The sequence below is a fragment of the Suricata suricatta genome, chromosome 4, assembly GCF_006229205.1.
Source record: "Suricata suricatta isolate VVHF042 chromosome 4, meerkat_22Aug2017_6uvM2_HiC, whole genome shotgun sequence".
NCBI classification, from domain to species: domain Eukaryota; kingdom Metazoa; phylum Chordata; class Mammalia; order Carnivora; family Herpestidae; genus Suricata; species Suricata suricatta.
In genome coordinates, this window is record NC_043703.1 from 99524548 (window position 1) to 99543136 (window position 18589).

The 18589-nt window shown below is 35.0% G+C and overlaps 1 protein-coding gene across 1 annotated transcript in view; it reads right to left on the bottom strand.

Moving 5' to 3' along the window:
• PSME4 (proteasome activator subunit 4) overlaps positions 1–18589 on the bottom strand; it is a 95134-nt gene that overhangs the window by 37312 nt on the left and 39233 nt on the right. The window contains exons 11-21 of the mRNA XM_029937352.1: positions 16737–16923; positions 15878–15967; positions 14715–14779; positions 14303–14453; positions 12163–12261; positions 11876–11945; positions 11111–11178; positions 9503–9718; positions 9032–9189; positions 7766–7861; positions 609–664 (exon numbers count right to left, since the gene is read on the bottom strand). Of these exons, the coding sequence (XP_029793212.1) occupies positions 609–664; positions 7766–7861; positions 9032–9189; positions 9503–9718; positions 11111–11178; positions 11876–11945; positions 12163–12261; positions 14303–14453; positions 14715–14779; positions 15878–15967; positions 16737–16923 (1256 nt within the window). The remainder of the gene's footprint in view (positions 1–608; positions 665–7765; positions 7862–9031; positions 9190–9502; positions 9719–11110; positions 11179–11875; positions 11946–12162; positions 12262–14302; positions 14454–14714; positions 14780–15877; positions 15968–16736; positions 16924–18589) is intronic.

Consider the following 18589-nt stretch of genomic DNA (forward strand, 5'->3'; position numbering starts at 1 on the left):
TTTCTACTAATGTTAGATTCAGAACATTAACACATTTTACATACTTATATAAAATTTAATTCACTATGACAGGAAGACACAAAGATCGTTAGAATAAATAAAGATTGTTACATTCTTACATTCACATCAAGTATAATGTATCCGTTCTAAATCAATTTTCGACATATACGCACATGACTAGATATGAAAAACAGCTTTTGCACATAGAAAGCATCCAAACATTGGGGAGCCTGGGTGGCTCAGTCAGTTAAGCATCCAACTCTTGATTTCGGCTCAAGTCATGATCTCATGCTTCATGGGACTGAGCCCTGCATTGGGCTCTGTGTTGACAGGATTCTCCCCCTCTCTCTGGCCCTTCCCTGCTCTCTCTCTCACAAATAAATAAGAAAGCATCCAAATATTTATCTTTTATTGACTATTCTTATATAAATTTCCAGTTTCTCCAGGAAAAGCAAAGATAGCTACTCTCTACATATTAGCTAATATTCATTTTATATATGAAAAAGAGACTAGGAAAACTCTAACTACAAATTATTCCATTTTAATTATTGTAGAGTAACTGACAAAAATTCTCCACATAAAATTTACTCAGACCAGAATTTACATACCATATTCAAGTCCAGTATACAACTTTGTCTCTTCCAAGGACACCATACTTGGTACCCTGTATAAAAACAAGAGTGCTTGCATTTATTAATAATACCAATAAGAAGGATGAAAGGGAAAAGTGTCATTGCTAGAATGTTTAGATCAAAACAAAGATGATGTTCTTTTAATAAACAGATTTCTCATCTTCAATACTTCAACTCTTTACCCTTCTGAAGATTAATACTATCTGTTTCAGTAAGGACAATATTATTCATCTTAAAGAAAATGTTAAATTTAACGTATGGGAGAAAATTTACCATCCAAATAAACATAACAATGATATTTAATATTCAAGTGTAAAAGCTTAAATCTAATGACAAACATTTATTCAAAGAAAAGCCGGCTTTATAATGGTATAAGAAAGGTTGAAACTAGACACCAAAAACTCAAGTTTTACTAAAGAATATATAGCTAACAAACTTCTTAAAGTAATCATTACCCTTCCTCCTTAAAACCACCCACACTGATCTCTCCTAACACCTGCACTTAAATGCCATTACTTTCTTTTGAAAACGATCAGATATAAAAACACTGCATTTTCTAATTAAAGACCTGCCACAAAAAATTATGTTACCAGAACCAGACCTAGCTAGTTAAACTCATTACACAATTAAAGCCCCTTTTAAGGTATGTAAGAACAGATTATGAGGGAATATGAGGGAATATGAATCTTTATGTCTAAAATCTAAATTTTCTTCAATGAAAAACACTTTCAACATTTTATTTCAAAACACATATCAATTCAACAATTTTTTATAAACAAAAAGATACTACTTTCTAAGAGGAAAAGCATAGGCACAAATCCCAAGGAAACATGGGGTAAGCATACCCAACACAAAGCTAATGAGTAACAAATAGAAATTCTGTAGTGATTACTCCTCATTCATCAACTACACACCACTTGTCATGAAAGAAAAATATTTTTAGATCAACATACCCCTATCTAAATTGTATTTTTTTTTTAACTTGAATTAAGCAAGTTATCTCTATCTCAGCATTTGGTAGTTATGAATCCTGGGATTTGTCTAAATATTAAGATTACTAAACTGCCAATTATTTAACTATGTTCCTCTCTAGCAATACCGTCTTGTGTTTCAAACCAAGCCTAATAAAGAATGATTATATATTTTTTAAATTTATCTTTTCAAAAAATGTTTATTTATTGAGAGAGAGGGAGAGCGTGCGCGCTAGTGCAAGCAGGAAGCAGAGGGAGAGAATTTTCAGCAGGCTCCACAGTGTCAGCGCAGAGTGCAAGGTGGGGCTTCTACTCACGAACCCGTGAGATGGTGACCCGAGCCAAAATCAAGAGTCAGACGCTCAACCAACTAAGCCACCCAGGCGCCCCAGAATGGTTATATTTTATAACATAAAATATTAATTTGCTTTTCAGAACTCAGGTTCAAATTCAAACTCTTAAAATTCGCATTTTCATCCTATAAAGTGCCAACCTTTGGCAACATCTTGTAAACTGGAACATTCTGTAAAACTGTGTATGATTAAATGATATATATGTATCCAGAATCCAGTCAGTTAAAACTAAAATCAGATTCCTTTACATTAAACTTCAAGGAGTCCAAGATCTCTACTGAAATTAAATTTCACCACGAAAGAGGAAAAGACTGCTTCAGTCAACAAGCATTAAACATAAGACCATTCCCCCACCAACGGGTCCCTCCTTCCCTGGTACAGCACAGGTAGATGGTTGTCATGAGCCATCACAAGAGAGCTGATGTCTCCTCACTGCTGCTATAAACAGCAGTAGTTCTGCAAAGTAAGAATGCTCTTGTACCTCAGTCTGTACCTAGAACCAAATACTGAACCAACCACGCATTTTAATTAGTCATAAAATTCTTCTTACAAATAACATAAAAAGTAATCTCTAAACTACTTTGAATACTTTTTGACTATATTAAAAAAAAAAACACCCCAACTATTAAACCAAAAAGAGAGTATCAGTTGGGAATTTGCAATGTTTTGCTTGTCTGCATTTCTGTCTCTAGTAATGGCAATATAATCACATTTAAAAACTGGTCTTATGGAGGAAGACCCCTGATGCTAACTTAAAAATTCATATGTCAATCTGAAATGTTACCCTACTAGAAAATTGGAAGAAATATTACTGATTACAAGTGTTTTTAAATATCTCAACCTGTATGGAATTTTGAAGTATTAGAAGTACATTTAAATAAAACCAGCTTAGGCTTTTACTTTTGAAACCTGAATTAAAACACATCTTTCCTATCTTAAGTGTACAAAAGGTATTTGGTCAGACATGAATTTCAGCTTTTATTTATAAATTCATTTTATATTTATTTACCTAAAATTCTGTTTTAATAGATCTCTTCTCTAACAAATTATTGGATTGATAGGAGGAGCATATGTAAAGTGCCATTAGCACTTACATATGTGTGTTCTGATTTAAAGCTATAGTAGCAATATGCATAATTTAAATCAAATGTCATTACTACCCCAACCCATGTGAAATTCATTCTTTTCGTCTTGGTACATTTTACAAATAGTCATAATTTGACCTCGGGAACTAAATAAAAGTCCGACAAAAATTCCAACACAACATATTAGAAATAATCCCATTTATACAACAATAATAAAGTTAAATCAGCTTCAAAGCACTAGGCAGCACAAGGCCAACTCATTTATAACAAAATATGTTCAATATTAATGCCACTAAAAAAACCAAAAACAAACAAAAGACCCAGAAAATTTCAACAGCCATGTTATTTGTACCACTAGATGGCAATCTTCTCCAGATCTGATTAGAGTACAACTATGAAAACAATCACTGGTGGGAGAGAAGGGTGTTGAAAAAGGAAGAGATGACTAATAACAGAAAAACAAAATATACAATGCTTATCAGATATGCAAACGAAGGCTAGGTAAACTGTCATGAAATAGGTACAAACAATAATTCTTTTCTGTAGGTGAAAGAACAGCCTACTCTTCCCAGTAATCCCCCCACCCCATGAAAGCAAACATAGAAAGTATAAAAACCAAGCCACTAATATACAGATTTTTTTTTCCCATTCAAGGTTACAAGTGTTTCACAAGAAACAATTGGCCCATTTCTGTGTTCTGTTGTCTAACTCAATCCTAGGCATCAGTAAGAGCTATGAACACAAATGAAAAGCTGGCTCTTACTCTACCATGGGAATAAAAGGTTGCTAGGTTTAAAATTAACTCTGAGCATAAGAGTTATTTCCACGTCTGACACATAAGCTTTTAAAAATCAATGAAAACAGTCAGAAGGTGAAAGAAGGAGAAAACAGGGTTACTCACCGTGGAGTAGTAACTGTTTCCTTTCCTGTGTGCAGCTCCCCCAGCAGAGCTGGGTAGTTCCCTGGAGGTGCCAAGAGAGGTTAGCTAGCCCTGCCCCTCATCGAAGAACAACACATCCTTTCACATATTAATGAAATGGTCTCAACTCTTAGGCTTTAGATATGAAGTTTGCTTTGACTGAGAAGTTAGTAAAAGCTGAGATCCTAAGAATGTTTAACTAAGAATGACTTAACACATCTATCAGAGGAAAGGGGGCACAAAGTAAAGAAGAAATATATCTCAGATGAAAAATGGTGACTCCTCTGCCTTGAGTAACCCTGTTTTTATAGATGTTAGTTTTCTGCATCCTGGGATAGCTGGTTAGACCTAAAAGATCACAAAGAGTGGACTGCGGAAGGAAAAATTACGGACGATCTGAGGGTAAGGCAAGTGTCCAACACTCCTGTGTGACCCTGCAAAGACATAATCCAACTTCCACGTCTATACAGGTAGAGCTAGGAGTATAAACTATTCCGTACATATTTCTATTAAGTCATTAACTAAAGGTTCCCACAGCAAAATAGAGAGGTTCCATTTGAAGATTAATTCAGCGACCTTGGTATCTGACAAAACTGCCAAAAATTCCAATTGTTCTGAAGAAATTTGCCCTTAACTACTCTCAAGGGACCTCCTTTTACCCATCCTTTGAAGCAGGAAAATTTATAATACAAAATATTTAGTAACCTTACACTGCCAAAGGCCAAAAAAGTACAATGAAGATACCATGAGGTATATATCATTTACTTAGGACAATCAAGTCATGTAAGATTTTATATTTTGACAATCTCTTATACAATGCACAGAAAACTAGTTTTCACATTTAGTAGCCATTTACCTCAACAATGGGATTTTAAGACTATACCATATACTCTATTAGGAACTAAGATTTTCTTACAGGAAAACTCAGAACTGAACCAAGTTTCCAGTTTCTCATTATTGCAATTTTCTAGAAGACAAATACTACCAGCTCATGTGCAAGGCAAATTTAATAACGAAAGACCCGACCAAAAAAAAATTAAGTAGCTGGACCATTTTACCTAACTGAGTTTTATATAAGAAAAATATAAGATTAATTTTAAAGAAAGATTTGGGTTGGTAGGTGCTCCCCAAAACTGGTTTGGTATTTCAGGAAATACATCATGTCCCACAGTACCACAGCCGAAGTGTTTGTTATTAACAAGAGTGATTGCCTCAGACATCTCAGGCATTATACTAATGCACCTGTCCCAATTATATCTTTTTTCTCCCCTATCTGGTATATTTGACTCTATTTCTTGTGGAGACCTGCTGCTATAATCTCTAAGAATTATATTACAGCTCTTATTTCTTCACACTGGGCAATGTGGTTTATTTTAACAGAACAATGGCACCATCAACTGAAATTATTTAATTCGTTTTTCTTTTTCTTAAAGTTTTATTTATTTAAGTAATTTCTACACCCAACACGGGGCTCTAACTCATGAACCTGAGATCAAGAGTCAGCATGTTCCTCTGACTGAACCAGCCAGGTGCCCTGATTAGTTTTTTCAAATCAATTTACACTTAAGAAATCTTAACAATTACAGACCTATATTAGAATAAGCATTTTTTAAATTTCAAAAGCTAACTTTATGATATGTCAGTGAGAACTAATTTGCTATGTGCAAAAAAAGTTGAAATGTTATATGAAGAAAATAAATGTAAAAAGTCCTACTCTATCAAAATAAATTAGAATTTCAGATGGAGATACCAGATAGAAATTGGTTTTAAAGGGAAGGATTCTGTTAAGAACTATTTAAAAGCCCAGGAAAGACTTCATAAACCCACTCTTTTGGCAATTCAAAGGCAAAGGGCTGCTCATTTACCTTTGATTCTACCTTGTATAATCATTATCCCTGCCTACAGGCATATAACTATTAAATATACATAAAGGGCCCTAAAAATGTGTATCGTTCAATGATTAAAACAAATGAGTTTCATTCTGTTTTACTTCATTATTACATATTATTATATATACACCAGAAAACATTTCATATTTATATTAAATATAATTTTTATTTTACTATGTTTTATTATAATTAATTCTCACTCTGAAAGTCAAAATTCTGAAACACAAAACTTTCCAGTTTATCTGTTCTTAATTTTTCTGGGAAAAACCTATAAAGATGCTCAGGATCAATTTTAAAGCTTATAATGTATAATAATATAGGCAAATGGTCTACTTATTTCTATTCCACAGCATTCATAAAATGTTTATAAGATGGTATTCTTCTGCATATTACAAATGCGTTTCATTATATAAAAACTTAATTGGTTTTATCATAACCAAAAAAAGCAACTTCTGTCCTGATGTGCATTTAGTTCAAAGAATAAAGACCCTGCTTCAATTCACTATCACCGTGCACAAGCACATATGCCTGCTGATATGAACTGCAGCAGAAATCTGTCATTCTCCTGATTGGACCCTTCGGCAGTGCATCCTATGGGTAACTCAATACTAAAAACCTCCCAATCATTTGAGAGAAGATACATGCTTTTGCTCCTAGATAAACTATTGGATTAAATTATCATATTTCTCTATGTCAATATGTTATAGAAGAACTAAATTTACTGATGTAATCTATTACATACGAAGTAGGTTTTGAGCATGCCATAAGAGTTAAATTCTTACTATATTACACACTGTTAAAATCATCAGGAAAATTAAAACCATTTCTGTAGGTCTCTCATTTTTAAATATTGTTTAAAATCAATCTCTCTTAGCAAAAATGAATTTTGGTAAAACTGCCCCTAGGTCAAACTGCAATACTGATGAAAACCAAAAGTACTTTAAAAGAACTCAGCAAATTCCTAAACAACTTAAAACAGATTTCCTTACCTGAGGTGACCCTACTTCTCCCTCTTAAATCTAATGAGCAATCTAAAGTTCAATGCCTAGAAACAGTTTTTAGAGGAAATTAAATGGGAATCATGAGAAAATAGGACTCCAAACAATGATTATACAAAACATGTGAAACACAAGCAAGTCATGTTTTAAAACCACTCCTCGAAGTGTCTTAAGATTTTTTCTACAAATCAACAAATTCCTCCCTCTTGTGTTTTTTGAGGGGCAGGGGTTACTTACTTTTTATGTGATTTTCATGAACTTTCTCAGCAATGAGATGGTGATGTTGAGAGAAAATGATCTAAGGCAGCATAATGAAACTACGTCTGAAACCGCATCTATCTACTTAACAACTAACTGAGCTGGAGTTAGATAGTGCTGATTTCATTTAAACTCAATTTTTTCAATGGTTTTAACTCAATTTTTTCAATGGTTGCACTAACACTGGACTAAATAAAGACATTCATTCACAATAGTTATAGCCTGAAAAGCACTTAAATTCAAAAAAGCAACTTAGTAGAATTTTTAAAAGATCAAAGTAACGCTCAACAAACTTTAATGTAAAAACACGCAGATTTTTCCAGTGAACAGTGAGTACTGACAAAAAAAAAAAAGAATTTATTTTTTAAAGAGCATTTATCTTAACTCAGAAACTAAAGGATGAATTTAGTATCAATAATTTTAAACTAATTAACAATGAAAATTATCCTGTGCTGGTTATCATATGAAAAACTGAATAAGGCCTTAAAGTTTATAGACCTAAGTTCTGCCTCAGGTATTTTTGGCCTAACAATGACAAAACAGGTAAAGTGATACAGAAACAGCATCAATAACAAAACCAATGACTCGTTATGTGACTAAGAATTAAAATATATGCCAAATGGCAACAGCAAAATATGTAAAGTAGTTATTTTTACTTACAAATTAGTTACTGGCTCTCCTTTCAGTGGAGGCAGGAGGTTTCCTGAGCCAATTAAACAGTTGTGTACTATAGTCAGACTCTGAAGAATATCATCTCTGGAAAAGACAAAAGGTATTTTCATATTTTAGAAGACTCCAAATCCGTTTCTAAAAAATTTTTTTAAATGTTTTTTTATTTAATTTTGATACAGAGAGAGACAGAGCATGGGGGGGGGGGGGCGCAGAGAGAGAAGGAGACACAGAATCGGAAGCAGGCTCCAGGCTCTGAGCTAGCTGTCAGCACTGAGCCTGATGCGGGGCTCGAACCCACGAACGTGAGATCTGACCTGAGCCGAAGCCGGAGGCTTAACCGACTGAGCCACCCAGGCGCCCCTCCAAATCCGTTTCTAACAAGAGGCCTTCAAGAGTCTAGGGTGCAGTACAAGAACCTTAAGTGGAGATATACAATATTAAGTCCACGAAATGTCTTAAGGCCCACTTCATAGTACAAGGTAATTAAACACATATTAGCTGGTAACAGAGACCTGCTTATAATTAAACAGCAACTTACAAGTAACAGCAACTGATCACCCTTTGTTAACCATTTCTGAATCCAATCACCTGTTTATCCAAAGATCACTACCACTAACAAAAAGGTAAAACAGTGTCACCGAAAATCCCCCAGCATATTTCATCTTTCAAAAATGGACCAGCTAAACATTTACTCCAAAATTAGCAGTTCAGACATCAATCATACTTCTTTCCTTCTCCATTCCTAGTGAACTTGCTTATTAAAATGTCCTCGTACTTGACACATAGTAACTTTCTTATTATTTTAGGAACTTTATAAAAGATTTAAACTATAAAAGTCTAATGATCTTTAATAATTGTTTCTTGTTAAAGCCTGGTGCGAAAGAAAAAAAAAGTCTCAGAGATATTTCACTAAGTAATGTTAATGTCAATAATATAAATCACAGGAAAAAAAAGGGAAAAACATCTAATCTGAATTTAGAAAGACAGGCATTTCCATACATTTCCCCAAAATGCGCTAAACTAAGGAGAAGTCATAAAAAGCCAACTCAAGTTTCTCTATTTAAAAGGTTTAAATATCAAAGTAATCTGTTACACCACCCTCTATTAAATAGTTCTCTAATTACATTTATGGCAGATACAAACATACACCAAAAATAAATCCATCAGATATGCTACAGAGAAAGGGAAAGGCACAAAAAGACTTTTTTAGTCTGCAACCATGTAACAGTAACTGATTATGAAAGAAAAACTAACCTCGACATTTCAAGTTCGCCATCACCACAGTGCTGGAGTTTGATGAGCTCAGGCTGAAGAAAAGAGTCCAACAGATAGAAGGCAAAAGCCACTTCCTCCGAAGAAGGAACATGCCACTGGATGCCCAGATTCCACAAGTCCCCTGGTTTACCCCAGTCCTATAAAAGAATAGCATTTATTCAGCAAGTTGAGAAGTTAAAAAAAGAATATACACACATAAGGTAAAAGATCTTTTTATGTATGTCTTCTGAGTTCCCCAATAAAATTATATGGAACATTACCAACTCACTTCATATACACACAGAAAAGTAGAAAACTTTCCACGTTTAAACATTCCAATAATAATCTTAATAGTCTACTTTAAAAACAAAGGAGTGGTACCTTTCTACACAAAAAAACCCGTCCACACTTTGAATCATTAGAAAAATAACCCCGTATGTACTTGAGATTGTGATTACTGCCAACACCTGCCTTGATGGGAAAGTATTCGGAGGGAGGCTTGTTGAAGCCACCTGGCACACTGCAGTACTCTGTAGGGTAGATGAGTGTCGTAGAGCGAAGAAGGTGGTGCAGGAGGTTACAAGACAGAGTGTAGCCTTGCTTACAGGTCAGGTGTAGAGTTCTTTGGAGAATCTTTACAAGCTGCTCCCTATAGAGAAGCAATTTTTTCCCATCCACTCGAGTAATCTAAAAGACATTTACGATATTTTGGTGAAAAGATTAAGAGTCAATAATTAATGAAATGGACAATATTTTAACGATTCTTTCTTAAGATCAAAATATACGCTCTGACTTCAGGCTCTCATGTGCCATAGTACCATCTCTTCCCACAGAGTCTATCTCCTTGGTTCCTCAAAAAATTAAAAACTGAACTACCTTATGATCAAGCAATCACACTACTAGGCATTTATCCAAGGAATACAGGTGTGCTGTTTCAAAGGGGCACATGCACCCCAATGTTTATCGCAGAGCTACTGACACTAGCCAAAGTATGGAAAGAGCCCAAATACCCACTGATGGATGAACAGATAAAGATGTGGTGTGTGCGCGCGCGCGCACACACACACACACACACACACACACACACACACACACACAAACTGGAGTATTACTCAGCAAAGAGAATGAAATCTTGCCATTGCAACTAAGTAGATAGAACTAGAGGGTATTATACTAAGTGATATTAGTCAGTCAGAGAAAGACAAATATCATATGATTTCACTCATATGAGTAATTTAAGATACTAAACAGAGAAACATAAGAAACTCTTAAATATAGAACAAACAGAGGGTTGCTGGAGGGGTTGAGGGAGGGGGGATGGGTTAAATGGATAAGGGGCATTAAGGAATCTACTCCTGAAATCACTGTTGCACTATATGCTAACTTGGATGTAAATTAAACAATAAATTAATTGATTAAAAGGATGTATAATTATTGGAAAGGAAATGGTAAATCTATCATCATTTGTAAATGAATTTCATTTTCTGCCTGGAAATCTTAATAAAATCTCCTGAAAACTGATTAGAAACAGTAAGAAATCTGCAAACTATTTATATATATGTATACATGTGTACGTCTGCAGAGACTTTTCTTATATGTCAATGAGAACTAATTAGAAAATTAAATGTAGATACAATTCATAACAACCACTACCACCACAACAAAAAAGAGCCTATGTCCTCAAAGAGACAAAACTTTATTGCAGTTCCCTGTTCACTGGTAAACTAAATCATACAGGAAAATGAGATGGAAAATGAAGTCTCACTGAGAGCCAAATTTAGAATGTAGAATGGGGGGAGGGGCGGTGGAGAGGGAAATCAACAAAATGATAAAATTTTCAATGGAAGTTATTAGTATCAGAATCAGGTAAACGTAGAGCACTGCACATGGGAAGTCACTGACAAATATCACACTCCTTTGATAACAAGAAAATGACACTACCGGACTTTCTGTAGCCATATCAAGAAATTTCTAGAACTTAAGACTTTTCACATTTTTATATAGATTTAAAACAAAATCGAAATTCTAAAACCAAGCCAACATTTGCATACTAACATTTATTTCAAAGACTTACAATACCTCCGACAAGAGCTGAAGGTTCCACAGCAGCTCCTTATCTAGCTCTTCGTCATTTAACACATCATCATCTAAAAATGGCAGAGCAGGATTAAGGAAAGAGAACTATGTATCCCACTTAAATGCGCCACTTTTTAATATTTGTCTTTAGTGTCTCTAACAGCTGAGAAGAGTCTCTTTTTGAGAGACTTTTCATTCCTTTCTCATGAAGCGGAACTTGCTCCAAAGGAGGTAAAAACTCAGTTTGCAAGAAAATAAACACACCAATCAGGACTCTTTCTCCTCCACCTCTCACATATTAACTAATATTTTTTTATGTCAACTTCTCAATGGTTCTTGTATATATGAAAATATTAATTTAATAAAGTAAAATTTCGGGGCGTCCGGCTTCAGCTCAGGTCATGAACTCACAGTTTGTGGGTTCGAGCCCCACATCGGGCTCTGTGCTGACAGCTCAGAGCCTGGAGCCTGTCTTTGAATTCTGTGTCTCCTTCTCTCTCTGACCTTCCCCTGCTCACGCTGTTTCTGTCTCTCAAAAATAAATTAAAAAACACTTAAAAATTAAAAAAAAAAAAAAAAGAAAAAAGTAAAATTTCTAAGCTGTCACCTGGATGATACCTCAATTCGAGCAATCCCTGCCCCAAACTACAAAATTTAATTTAATGATTACCTAGCTTACAGAATCTGTTTTAATCAAGAGTTCAAGAAACAAAACAAAACAAAATTCACCTAAAACTGTAAATACAGAATAGTAGCATTATGACTTACTCATTGTAAGCTGAGTTATAACACTACAGCAGTGAGGAACAAATAACTTCAAAGACTCCTCAGGACAGCACTGAAAACACAATTTGTGTAAGTAAGTTTTCTTGATGGCATGAATATTCAACACTCACAAAGTATACACCAACACTATTTTCAGAGGCAAATAAGGGTTGTAAGCTGCTACCGAAAGAACAAGATATTTTAAGTATAATAAACATGTCTCAAAATAATTAACCATATAAACCTGCTGGTTACTGACGCATTAATTCATCCAAAAAAACCAAACTCACCTTTACAGCAGCACGGCACATGTCCGCCACCATGCGGCCCGCTACTCTTGTTTCAAATATATGTGAAATAGAAAAATTAAAAACTTTCTGAAGGGCGACCTATTAAGATACGTAAGAAATGAAAATGACTTATGAGTATTTTTAAGAAAATTAAACATCTTATGAGCCACAAAAAAAATGACACTCAGACTATAAAAATAACTACAAAGGAAATTTAACCATCTGAATTTTATGAAGATTTGCTGATTGATTTAACAGCAAGACCTATTAATAATCTATAATTAAAATAGATTAAATTATCATTATATTAAAATATAATAATCTATAATTAAAAACCCTAATGTAAACAAAACATTTCAGGCACAAGATTTTATTTGCTACAGAAACAATAAACACAGAACTACAGCAAATGCAAATTATCTTGTTGGCTAATACAGCCTAACAAAGTTTTTGGAGTACTTAACATTAAACTTTGTCATTCTGACAACTACAAACTATAAAATTTATCTCTACTCTAAAAGACCTGAAGTAGTCTAATTTTACAATCACATCCCAGAATTTCAACTTAATTGCTGAATGAAAGAATGGGCTGTAGACATTTATAATTTTCAGGGTCGTTAACTCACAACGCCTTTCAAAAGATTTTGGTTAAATGAGATAATTTACATTGATTTCTATACCAGCATAATCTCAGTAAATATTTCATCCATCTGTAAAGCAGTTTAGCTTTTACTGAGGATAAACATACTGAATACTCACAATCTCAGATGAAGGGAGATGAAACAGGAATGGAAGTAAACTCTGGTCTTAAAGACCACACTGTACATAACATGTGTCAACCAATACTGAATGTTAATGTTTACAGAATGTCATGTGAGGACACACCAACTCCCATTCACTACAGTTTGAGAGATTTTTTTTTTAATTCATTCATTTTGAAACACAGAGAGAGAGTGCAAACAGGGATAGGGACAGAAAGAATCTCAAGCAGGCTCTGCATCAATAGCTCACAACCATGAGATGATGACCTGAGCTGATAAAGTCAGATGTTCAAAAGACGTTCAAGGGAGCCACCCAGGTGCCCTACAGTTTGCCAGATATTTATAGTTGGGATTTAATTTCTATCACGTGATGGCAAAAATAATTTCCAAAACTTTCCTCCCACAGAGTATTTAACTGATTAAAAAAATGCAGTTGATTCTTGTTCTATATACTATACCCTATAAAGTTGCTGTGAGCACTGAAATAGCAAATACTGAACCACTGTTCCTAAAGGAAAGGCAGGATTTAAGTTACTAACAAGTCTCTGGTTCTCATCAACCAATAAATATAAAATTTTGTTTTATGTGATTAAATATATTGTTGATTCAGTGAACTCAGACAATGGCACTATAACCCATGCCTGAATAAAGCGTATCGAAAACATGTTATTTTCTGTGAGGCACATCATAACTCTCTTATGCTGAGAACACCAGACAGTACTGCAACACTATTCCTGGGGGCCATTTTAAACCAAAAAAATCCCCCAACAAAAAGAACAAAATATGAAATCTCAGCACTTAATAAACATAAAACTTGCAAGGGTGCCTGGGTGGCTCAGGTGGTTAAGCATCTGACTCTTGATTTCAGCTCAGGTTATGATCTCACGGTTCATGAGTTAGAGCCCTATGTTGGGCTCTGCACACTGACCACGTGGAGCCTGCTTGGGATTCTCCCTCCCTTTCTGTGCCTCCCTTGCTCACGCCCTATCTCTCTCAAATAAACAAACTTTAAAATAAATAAAAATATAGATAAATAGACACAAACCTTGCTTACAGTATTAGAGCTGAAACAAGATGGCAGAGTGTGTTATGTTATTCAACCTCAGCCGTGAACATGTGCAACTCATAATTTTTGTCACATTGACACATCCATACAAGAACACCGTGAGTACAGATTTTAGGATTACAAATAAATTTTCTAGCAAGATGAATTTGCAAATATAATGAGACTCAACTGTTCATCTTTTTCAAATTTTAGTATGAAACCTAGGATAAATGGCATGATATAATACTTAAAGTAACTTGAGGCTCAATTTTTAAAACAACAAAGAAAACAATAAGATTAGGATTTAATATTTTTGCAGCAATGAGACTCTTACCATAAATATTTCTTTGGAACATTGTGTGAGGATTGTACTAAACGTCGAAGACAGACCTAACTCGACCAAACTCTCCAAATGAGTCATTTTCTCAGTTTCCGTCTCTTCTCTTGTTTGCTCCAATGTGCTACTTTCTATGAGTCCAAAACATCTAAATAATCCAAAGAAAGGATAATTTTAGCAACTAAAAACTAATTTAACATTTTTGATGATAATTAGGTAAGCCTCCATTGTCGTGACTATTCGATTGACAGCTATTAAATTTGTGCATGGTTCACACATCACTTGTCCTTTTGTAACTTCAGAAGCTCGGTCCCATGACAGTGGTTATGCAGAGAGACTGAAGTTGTTTAGACAGGGCAGTCATTTCTTGGAATGTCTAATAAAGGGTGGGTCTGGAGCACATGCTCACCTGTCCATAAATTGTAAGACGAAATCCTCAAATTCAGCTGTGGCTGAACAAAGTTCTCGTTCCACCTATGACATTTCAACATGGAGAAAAATTAAAAATAGGTTTTTTCCCCCCCAGAACTAATAAACCTTAATTATGGCCTACAAAATAGATTTTAACACTACATTATACTAAATGGTAAGAAACAGTACCATTATTATATATCAGTTTAGAAAAACCCAAGCTACTACTTCCCGGGAACCAAAATAAGCAGCAATCAGCATACTTTATAAAGGCCCAGAATAGAAGTCAAATTGTCACCTTTATCACTAACTACAGTTTTGAAACTTCTAGTGTACGTGTAAAGGATTATCTCTTACTACTTGAATATTCAAATGACAAAATTCAAGTAGAAACATGCCTACAATAAAGAAAATAGTTCTAAAAGAACCAGTCAGTAATGAAAAAAAATGGCTGTTCATTAGATGTCAATTCCCTCAACAAATGTATTCCTAAGCTAAAACAAAACAAGCAAAAAACGCCACCACTACCTTTGCTAACAGAAAATTAATAGTGACAAAAAACTGAAATACATTTCTAGACGTCAGTTGTTTACAAAACAGCCTATTTTCTGGGGCGCCTGTATAGCTCCAGTCGGTTAAGCATCCGACTTCGGCTCAGGTCACGATATCATGTTCATGGGTTCCAGCGCCTTGTTGGGCTCTGTGCTTCGGATTTTGTGTCTTCCTCTTCTCTCTGGTCCTCCCCCACTCACAATCAGTCTCTCTCTCTCAAAAATAAACAAACATTAAAAAAAAAATAGCCTCTTTTTGACCTATAGCATTTGGTGAGTGCTCTTAAGATTATATCTTATCAATGACCTGGCCCTCCATTTATATCATTCTAGTCACAAAATAGTAAATTTAATGTTTATTTAAGAGAGAGTGAATGTGTGTGCGCGGAATGGGGCAGAGAGAAAGGGAGAGACAGAGAATCCGAACCCTGAGATCAGGACCCGAGCAGAAACCAAGAGTTGGCCACTTAACTGACATGAGCCACACAGACACCCCACAAAATAGTAATTTGAAACTGCTGGTATTTAAACCAGCAAATATTACAATGCATTTACATAAAGAGTTACAACTCAGTTAACCAATCCTGTTACAACCAGTAAGCATTCTTACTTCCGTAAGGTCATTTCTTTCTTGTAGTACAGATGAACAATCTACTAAAGGCACCAAAGTGGAAAATGTTGCTATAAACTGGAATGTGATCTGTGGGAAGACACAAAAAAATTTAACAATAATTATGTAATTCTAATTAAAAATACAAGTATACCATAAGCTACAATAAAAAAGTACCTAAATAAATTGTCTTAAGAGAAATACCACAATAATATTCTTGGAAATTTTTCACTTAGAATTGAACATTTTAAGGTTCCTCATAATTAAGGAGCTGTTACTTTAGTAACAAAGTCATACTAAGTTTATTTTCATAGTTATTAGGTTTAAGCACAACATTCTCCAATTCTCTGTCAATGAAAAGTTAACTTTGCCTCCCACCCAAAGATGCAACATTACCGAAGGAGAAATAGAAAATGCTGAAGCAAAAGCTACAGATGGGGGAAGAGTGAAGGTGAGCCAATGCTCTAAGTCAGGAGGGGTGTGTATAAGTAGGATCTGGCATTTTGCACCCAGTAACTGCTATCATCCCCCCGTGTCACCAGTACAGACAAAGGGAAGTACAAATGATCATATGCTTTAATATTTCTATTTAAGGAAAATAAGTAAATCTATACCAAGCTTTGAAAACATCCTATGATCATTAAATGTATCCAAGCTATGGCACATTACTTACAAAGGATGACATATAGCTCAACTAACCATCCACAGATCTAAACTTGGGCATCTTACAGATATAACCCTTTTAGCATTAACAAACTTTATACTGAACTATGTTCTAAAGAGTATCTGAACAAAACTTACAGGATGTCTACTCACACAATTAGAACTCAGACACAAAACAAATGATAAATATGCTTACCATGCATTTACTGAAGTCATTTGGATCCACCCCAGGCAATGCTCTCATCAACAGAGGTAGCATGTGTGTTGGACCTTCAGGAAACCATTTGCCCCCTGACACCAAACTGCGAGCTACTCCAATTACACAACTTAAAGTAGCTGTGAGCTGGTGAGGTTCTGTTAAAGTCTCTAGTGCAGGATACGTTCTACAGTTGAAAACAGAATTTAAAAAAAAAGATTCCATCACAGATAAACAGGCACAATACATTAAATCTACCAAATTCAAAAACTACATGTCGGTTTTAGGGATGGTAGCTAGCAGAATCTTTTGAGTGAGTATTCTCTTTCAAAGTTAACAGAATCACACACATAAAGGAAAGGTACCTCACCACAGTTCTCCACGCATACTGCACAATGAAAAAGAACCTAAACTGGCAAGATTCGGCATTATTTCAGCCAGCTGAATCCACATCCCAATAGGACTGTATCTAATGGTCAGTGATTTATCAGAATTCAGGAGGAGCAAGTGATAATTATCCCACACTTTCCTTTTATTGGAAAAACAATCTTTACTAAAACGCTGACATTTCTGCTATTTTATATTTTTTAAAAAGACTGGTATTTTAAAATTAGAAATCTGTGGGGCGCCTGGGTGGCTCAGTGGGTTAAGCCTCTGACTTCGGCTCAGGTCAGATCTCACGTTTGTGGGTTTGAGCCCCGCATCGGGCTCTGTGCTGACAGCTGGCTCAGAGCTTGGAGCCTGTTTCTGGTTCTGTGTCTCCTTCTCTCTCTGCCCCTCCCCCTCTCATGCTCTGTCTCTCTCTGTATCAAAAATAAATAAAACATCAAAAAAAATAAACAAAATTGGAAATCTGCTTGAGAAACATGGTCGAGGATTCCTGACACTAGAGTGCATGAACAAGTGAGAATAATACAAATACAGTCTTTGATCACCAAGTAAAATACAAGCCAAGAACATTCACTCTTTGGCAAGTCATTTCAGTCTGAGAATCTATCCTATAGGGGGAAAAGGTCTAAAATGCAGTCATTTAAAATTTCTCTTATACAGAAAATAAGGGAAATTTCATTATAAGTAGAAAAAGGGAGGATTTGTAATAAGGGTAAAAAAATGAACAAACCTATGCTTATTTTAAAAGGTGAAGAAAACACACCAGCTCTTTAACAGAGGATATTTAAAATCAAGCACCTAAAATTTATTTTCTACATTTTTACTTTTTAAAGGACTTTTGCTTTAATAAAAGAAAAAAAACTTGAAAATATTTCTCTTGGCCAAGCATGTATCACTCAATATGCTATTACATTTGTCCAAAAAGTGGATACTAAAAAAAAAAATGTGATGGGTTAATTTTACTTGTATATAAATTTTGTTTCTTCCATTAAAAATATATTTCACTATTCATAATTCATCAGCTGGAAAACACCTAAATAAGGCAAAACAAAGAAATATCAAAATATTCCAATCTTCAAGATTTTAGCTATGCAAACACCTGAAGTCCCTCCTATGGGTATGTCTTTCCTCAACAAGAGACATCAAGGGACCAGCCACTAAACTGTTAGCATTTCTACCACATGGTGTACAAAAAAAGAATGAGGTTGAGAGAGAGTATAAAGTGCCTAATTTTCCTACTCAATTTCCTAATATAGAGGTACTGAGACAGTTTCAGTGTCCACAAAGTGTACACAAAAAAGGGAGAGGTTTGGGGGCGCCTGGGTGGCTCAGTTGGTTGAGTGTCCTACATCAGCTCAGGTCCTGATCTCACGGTTCATGGGTTCGAGTCTCATTTGGGCTCTGTGCTGACCGCTCAGAGTCTAGGGCCTACTTCAGATTCTTTGTGTCCCTCTCTCTCTGCC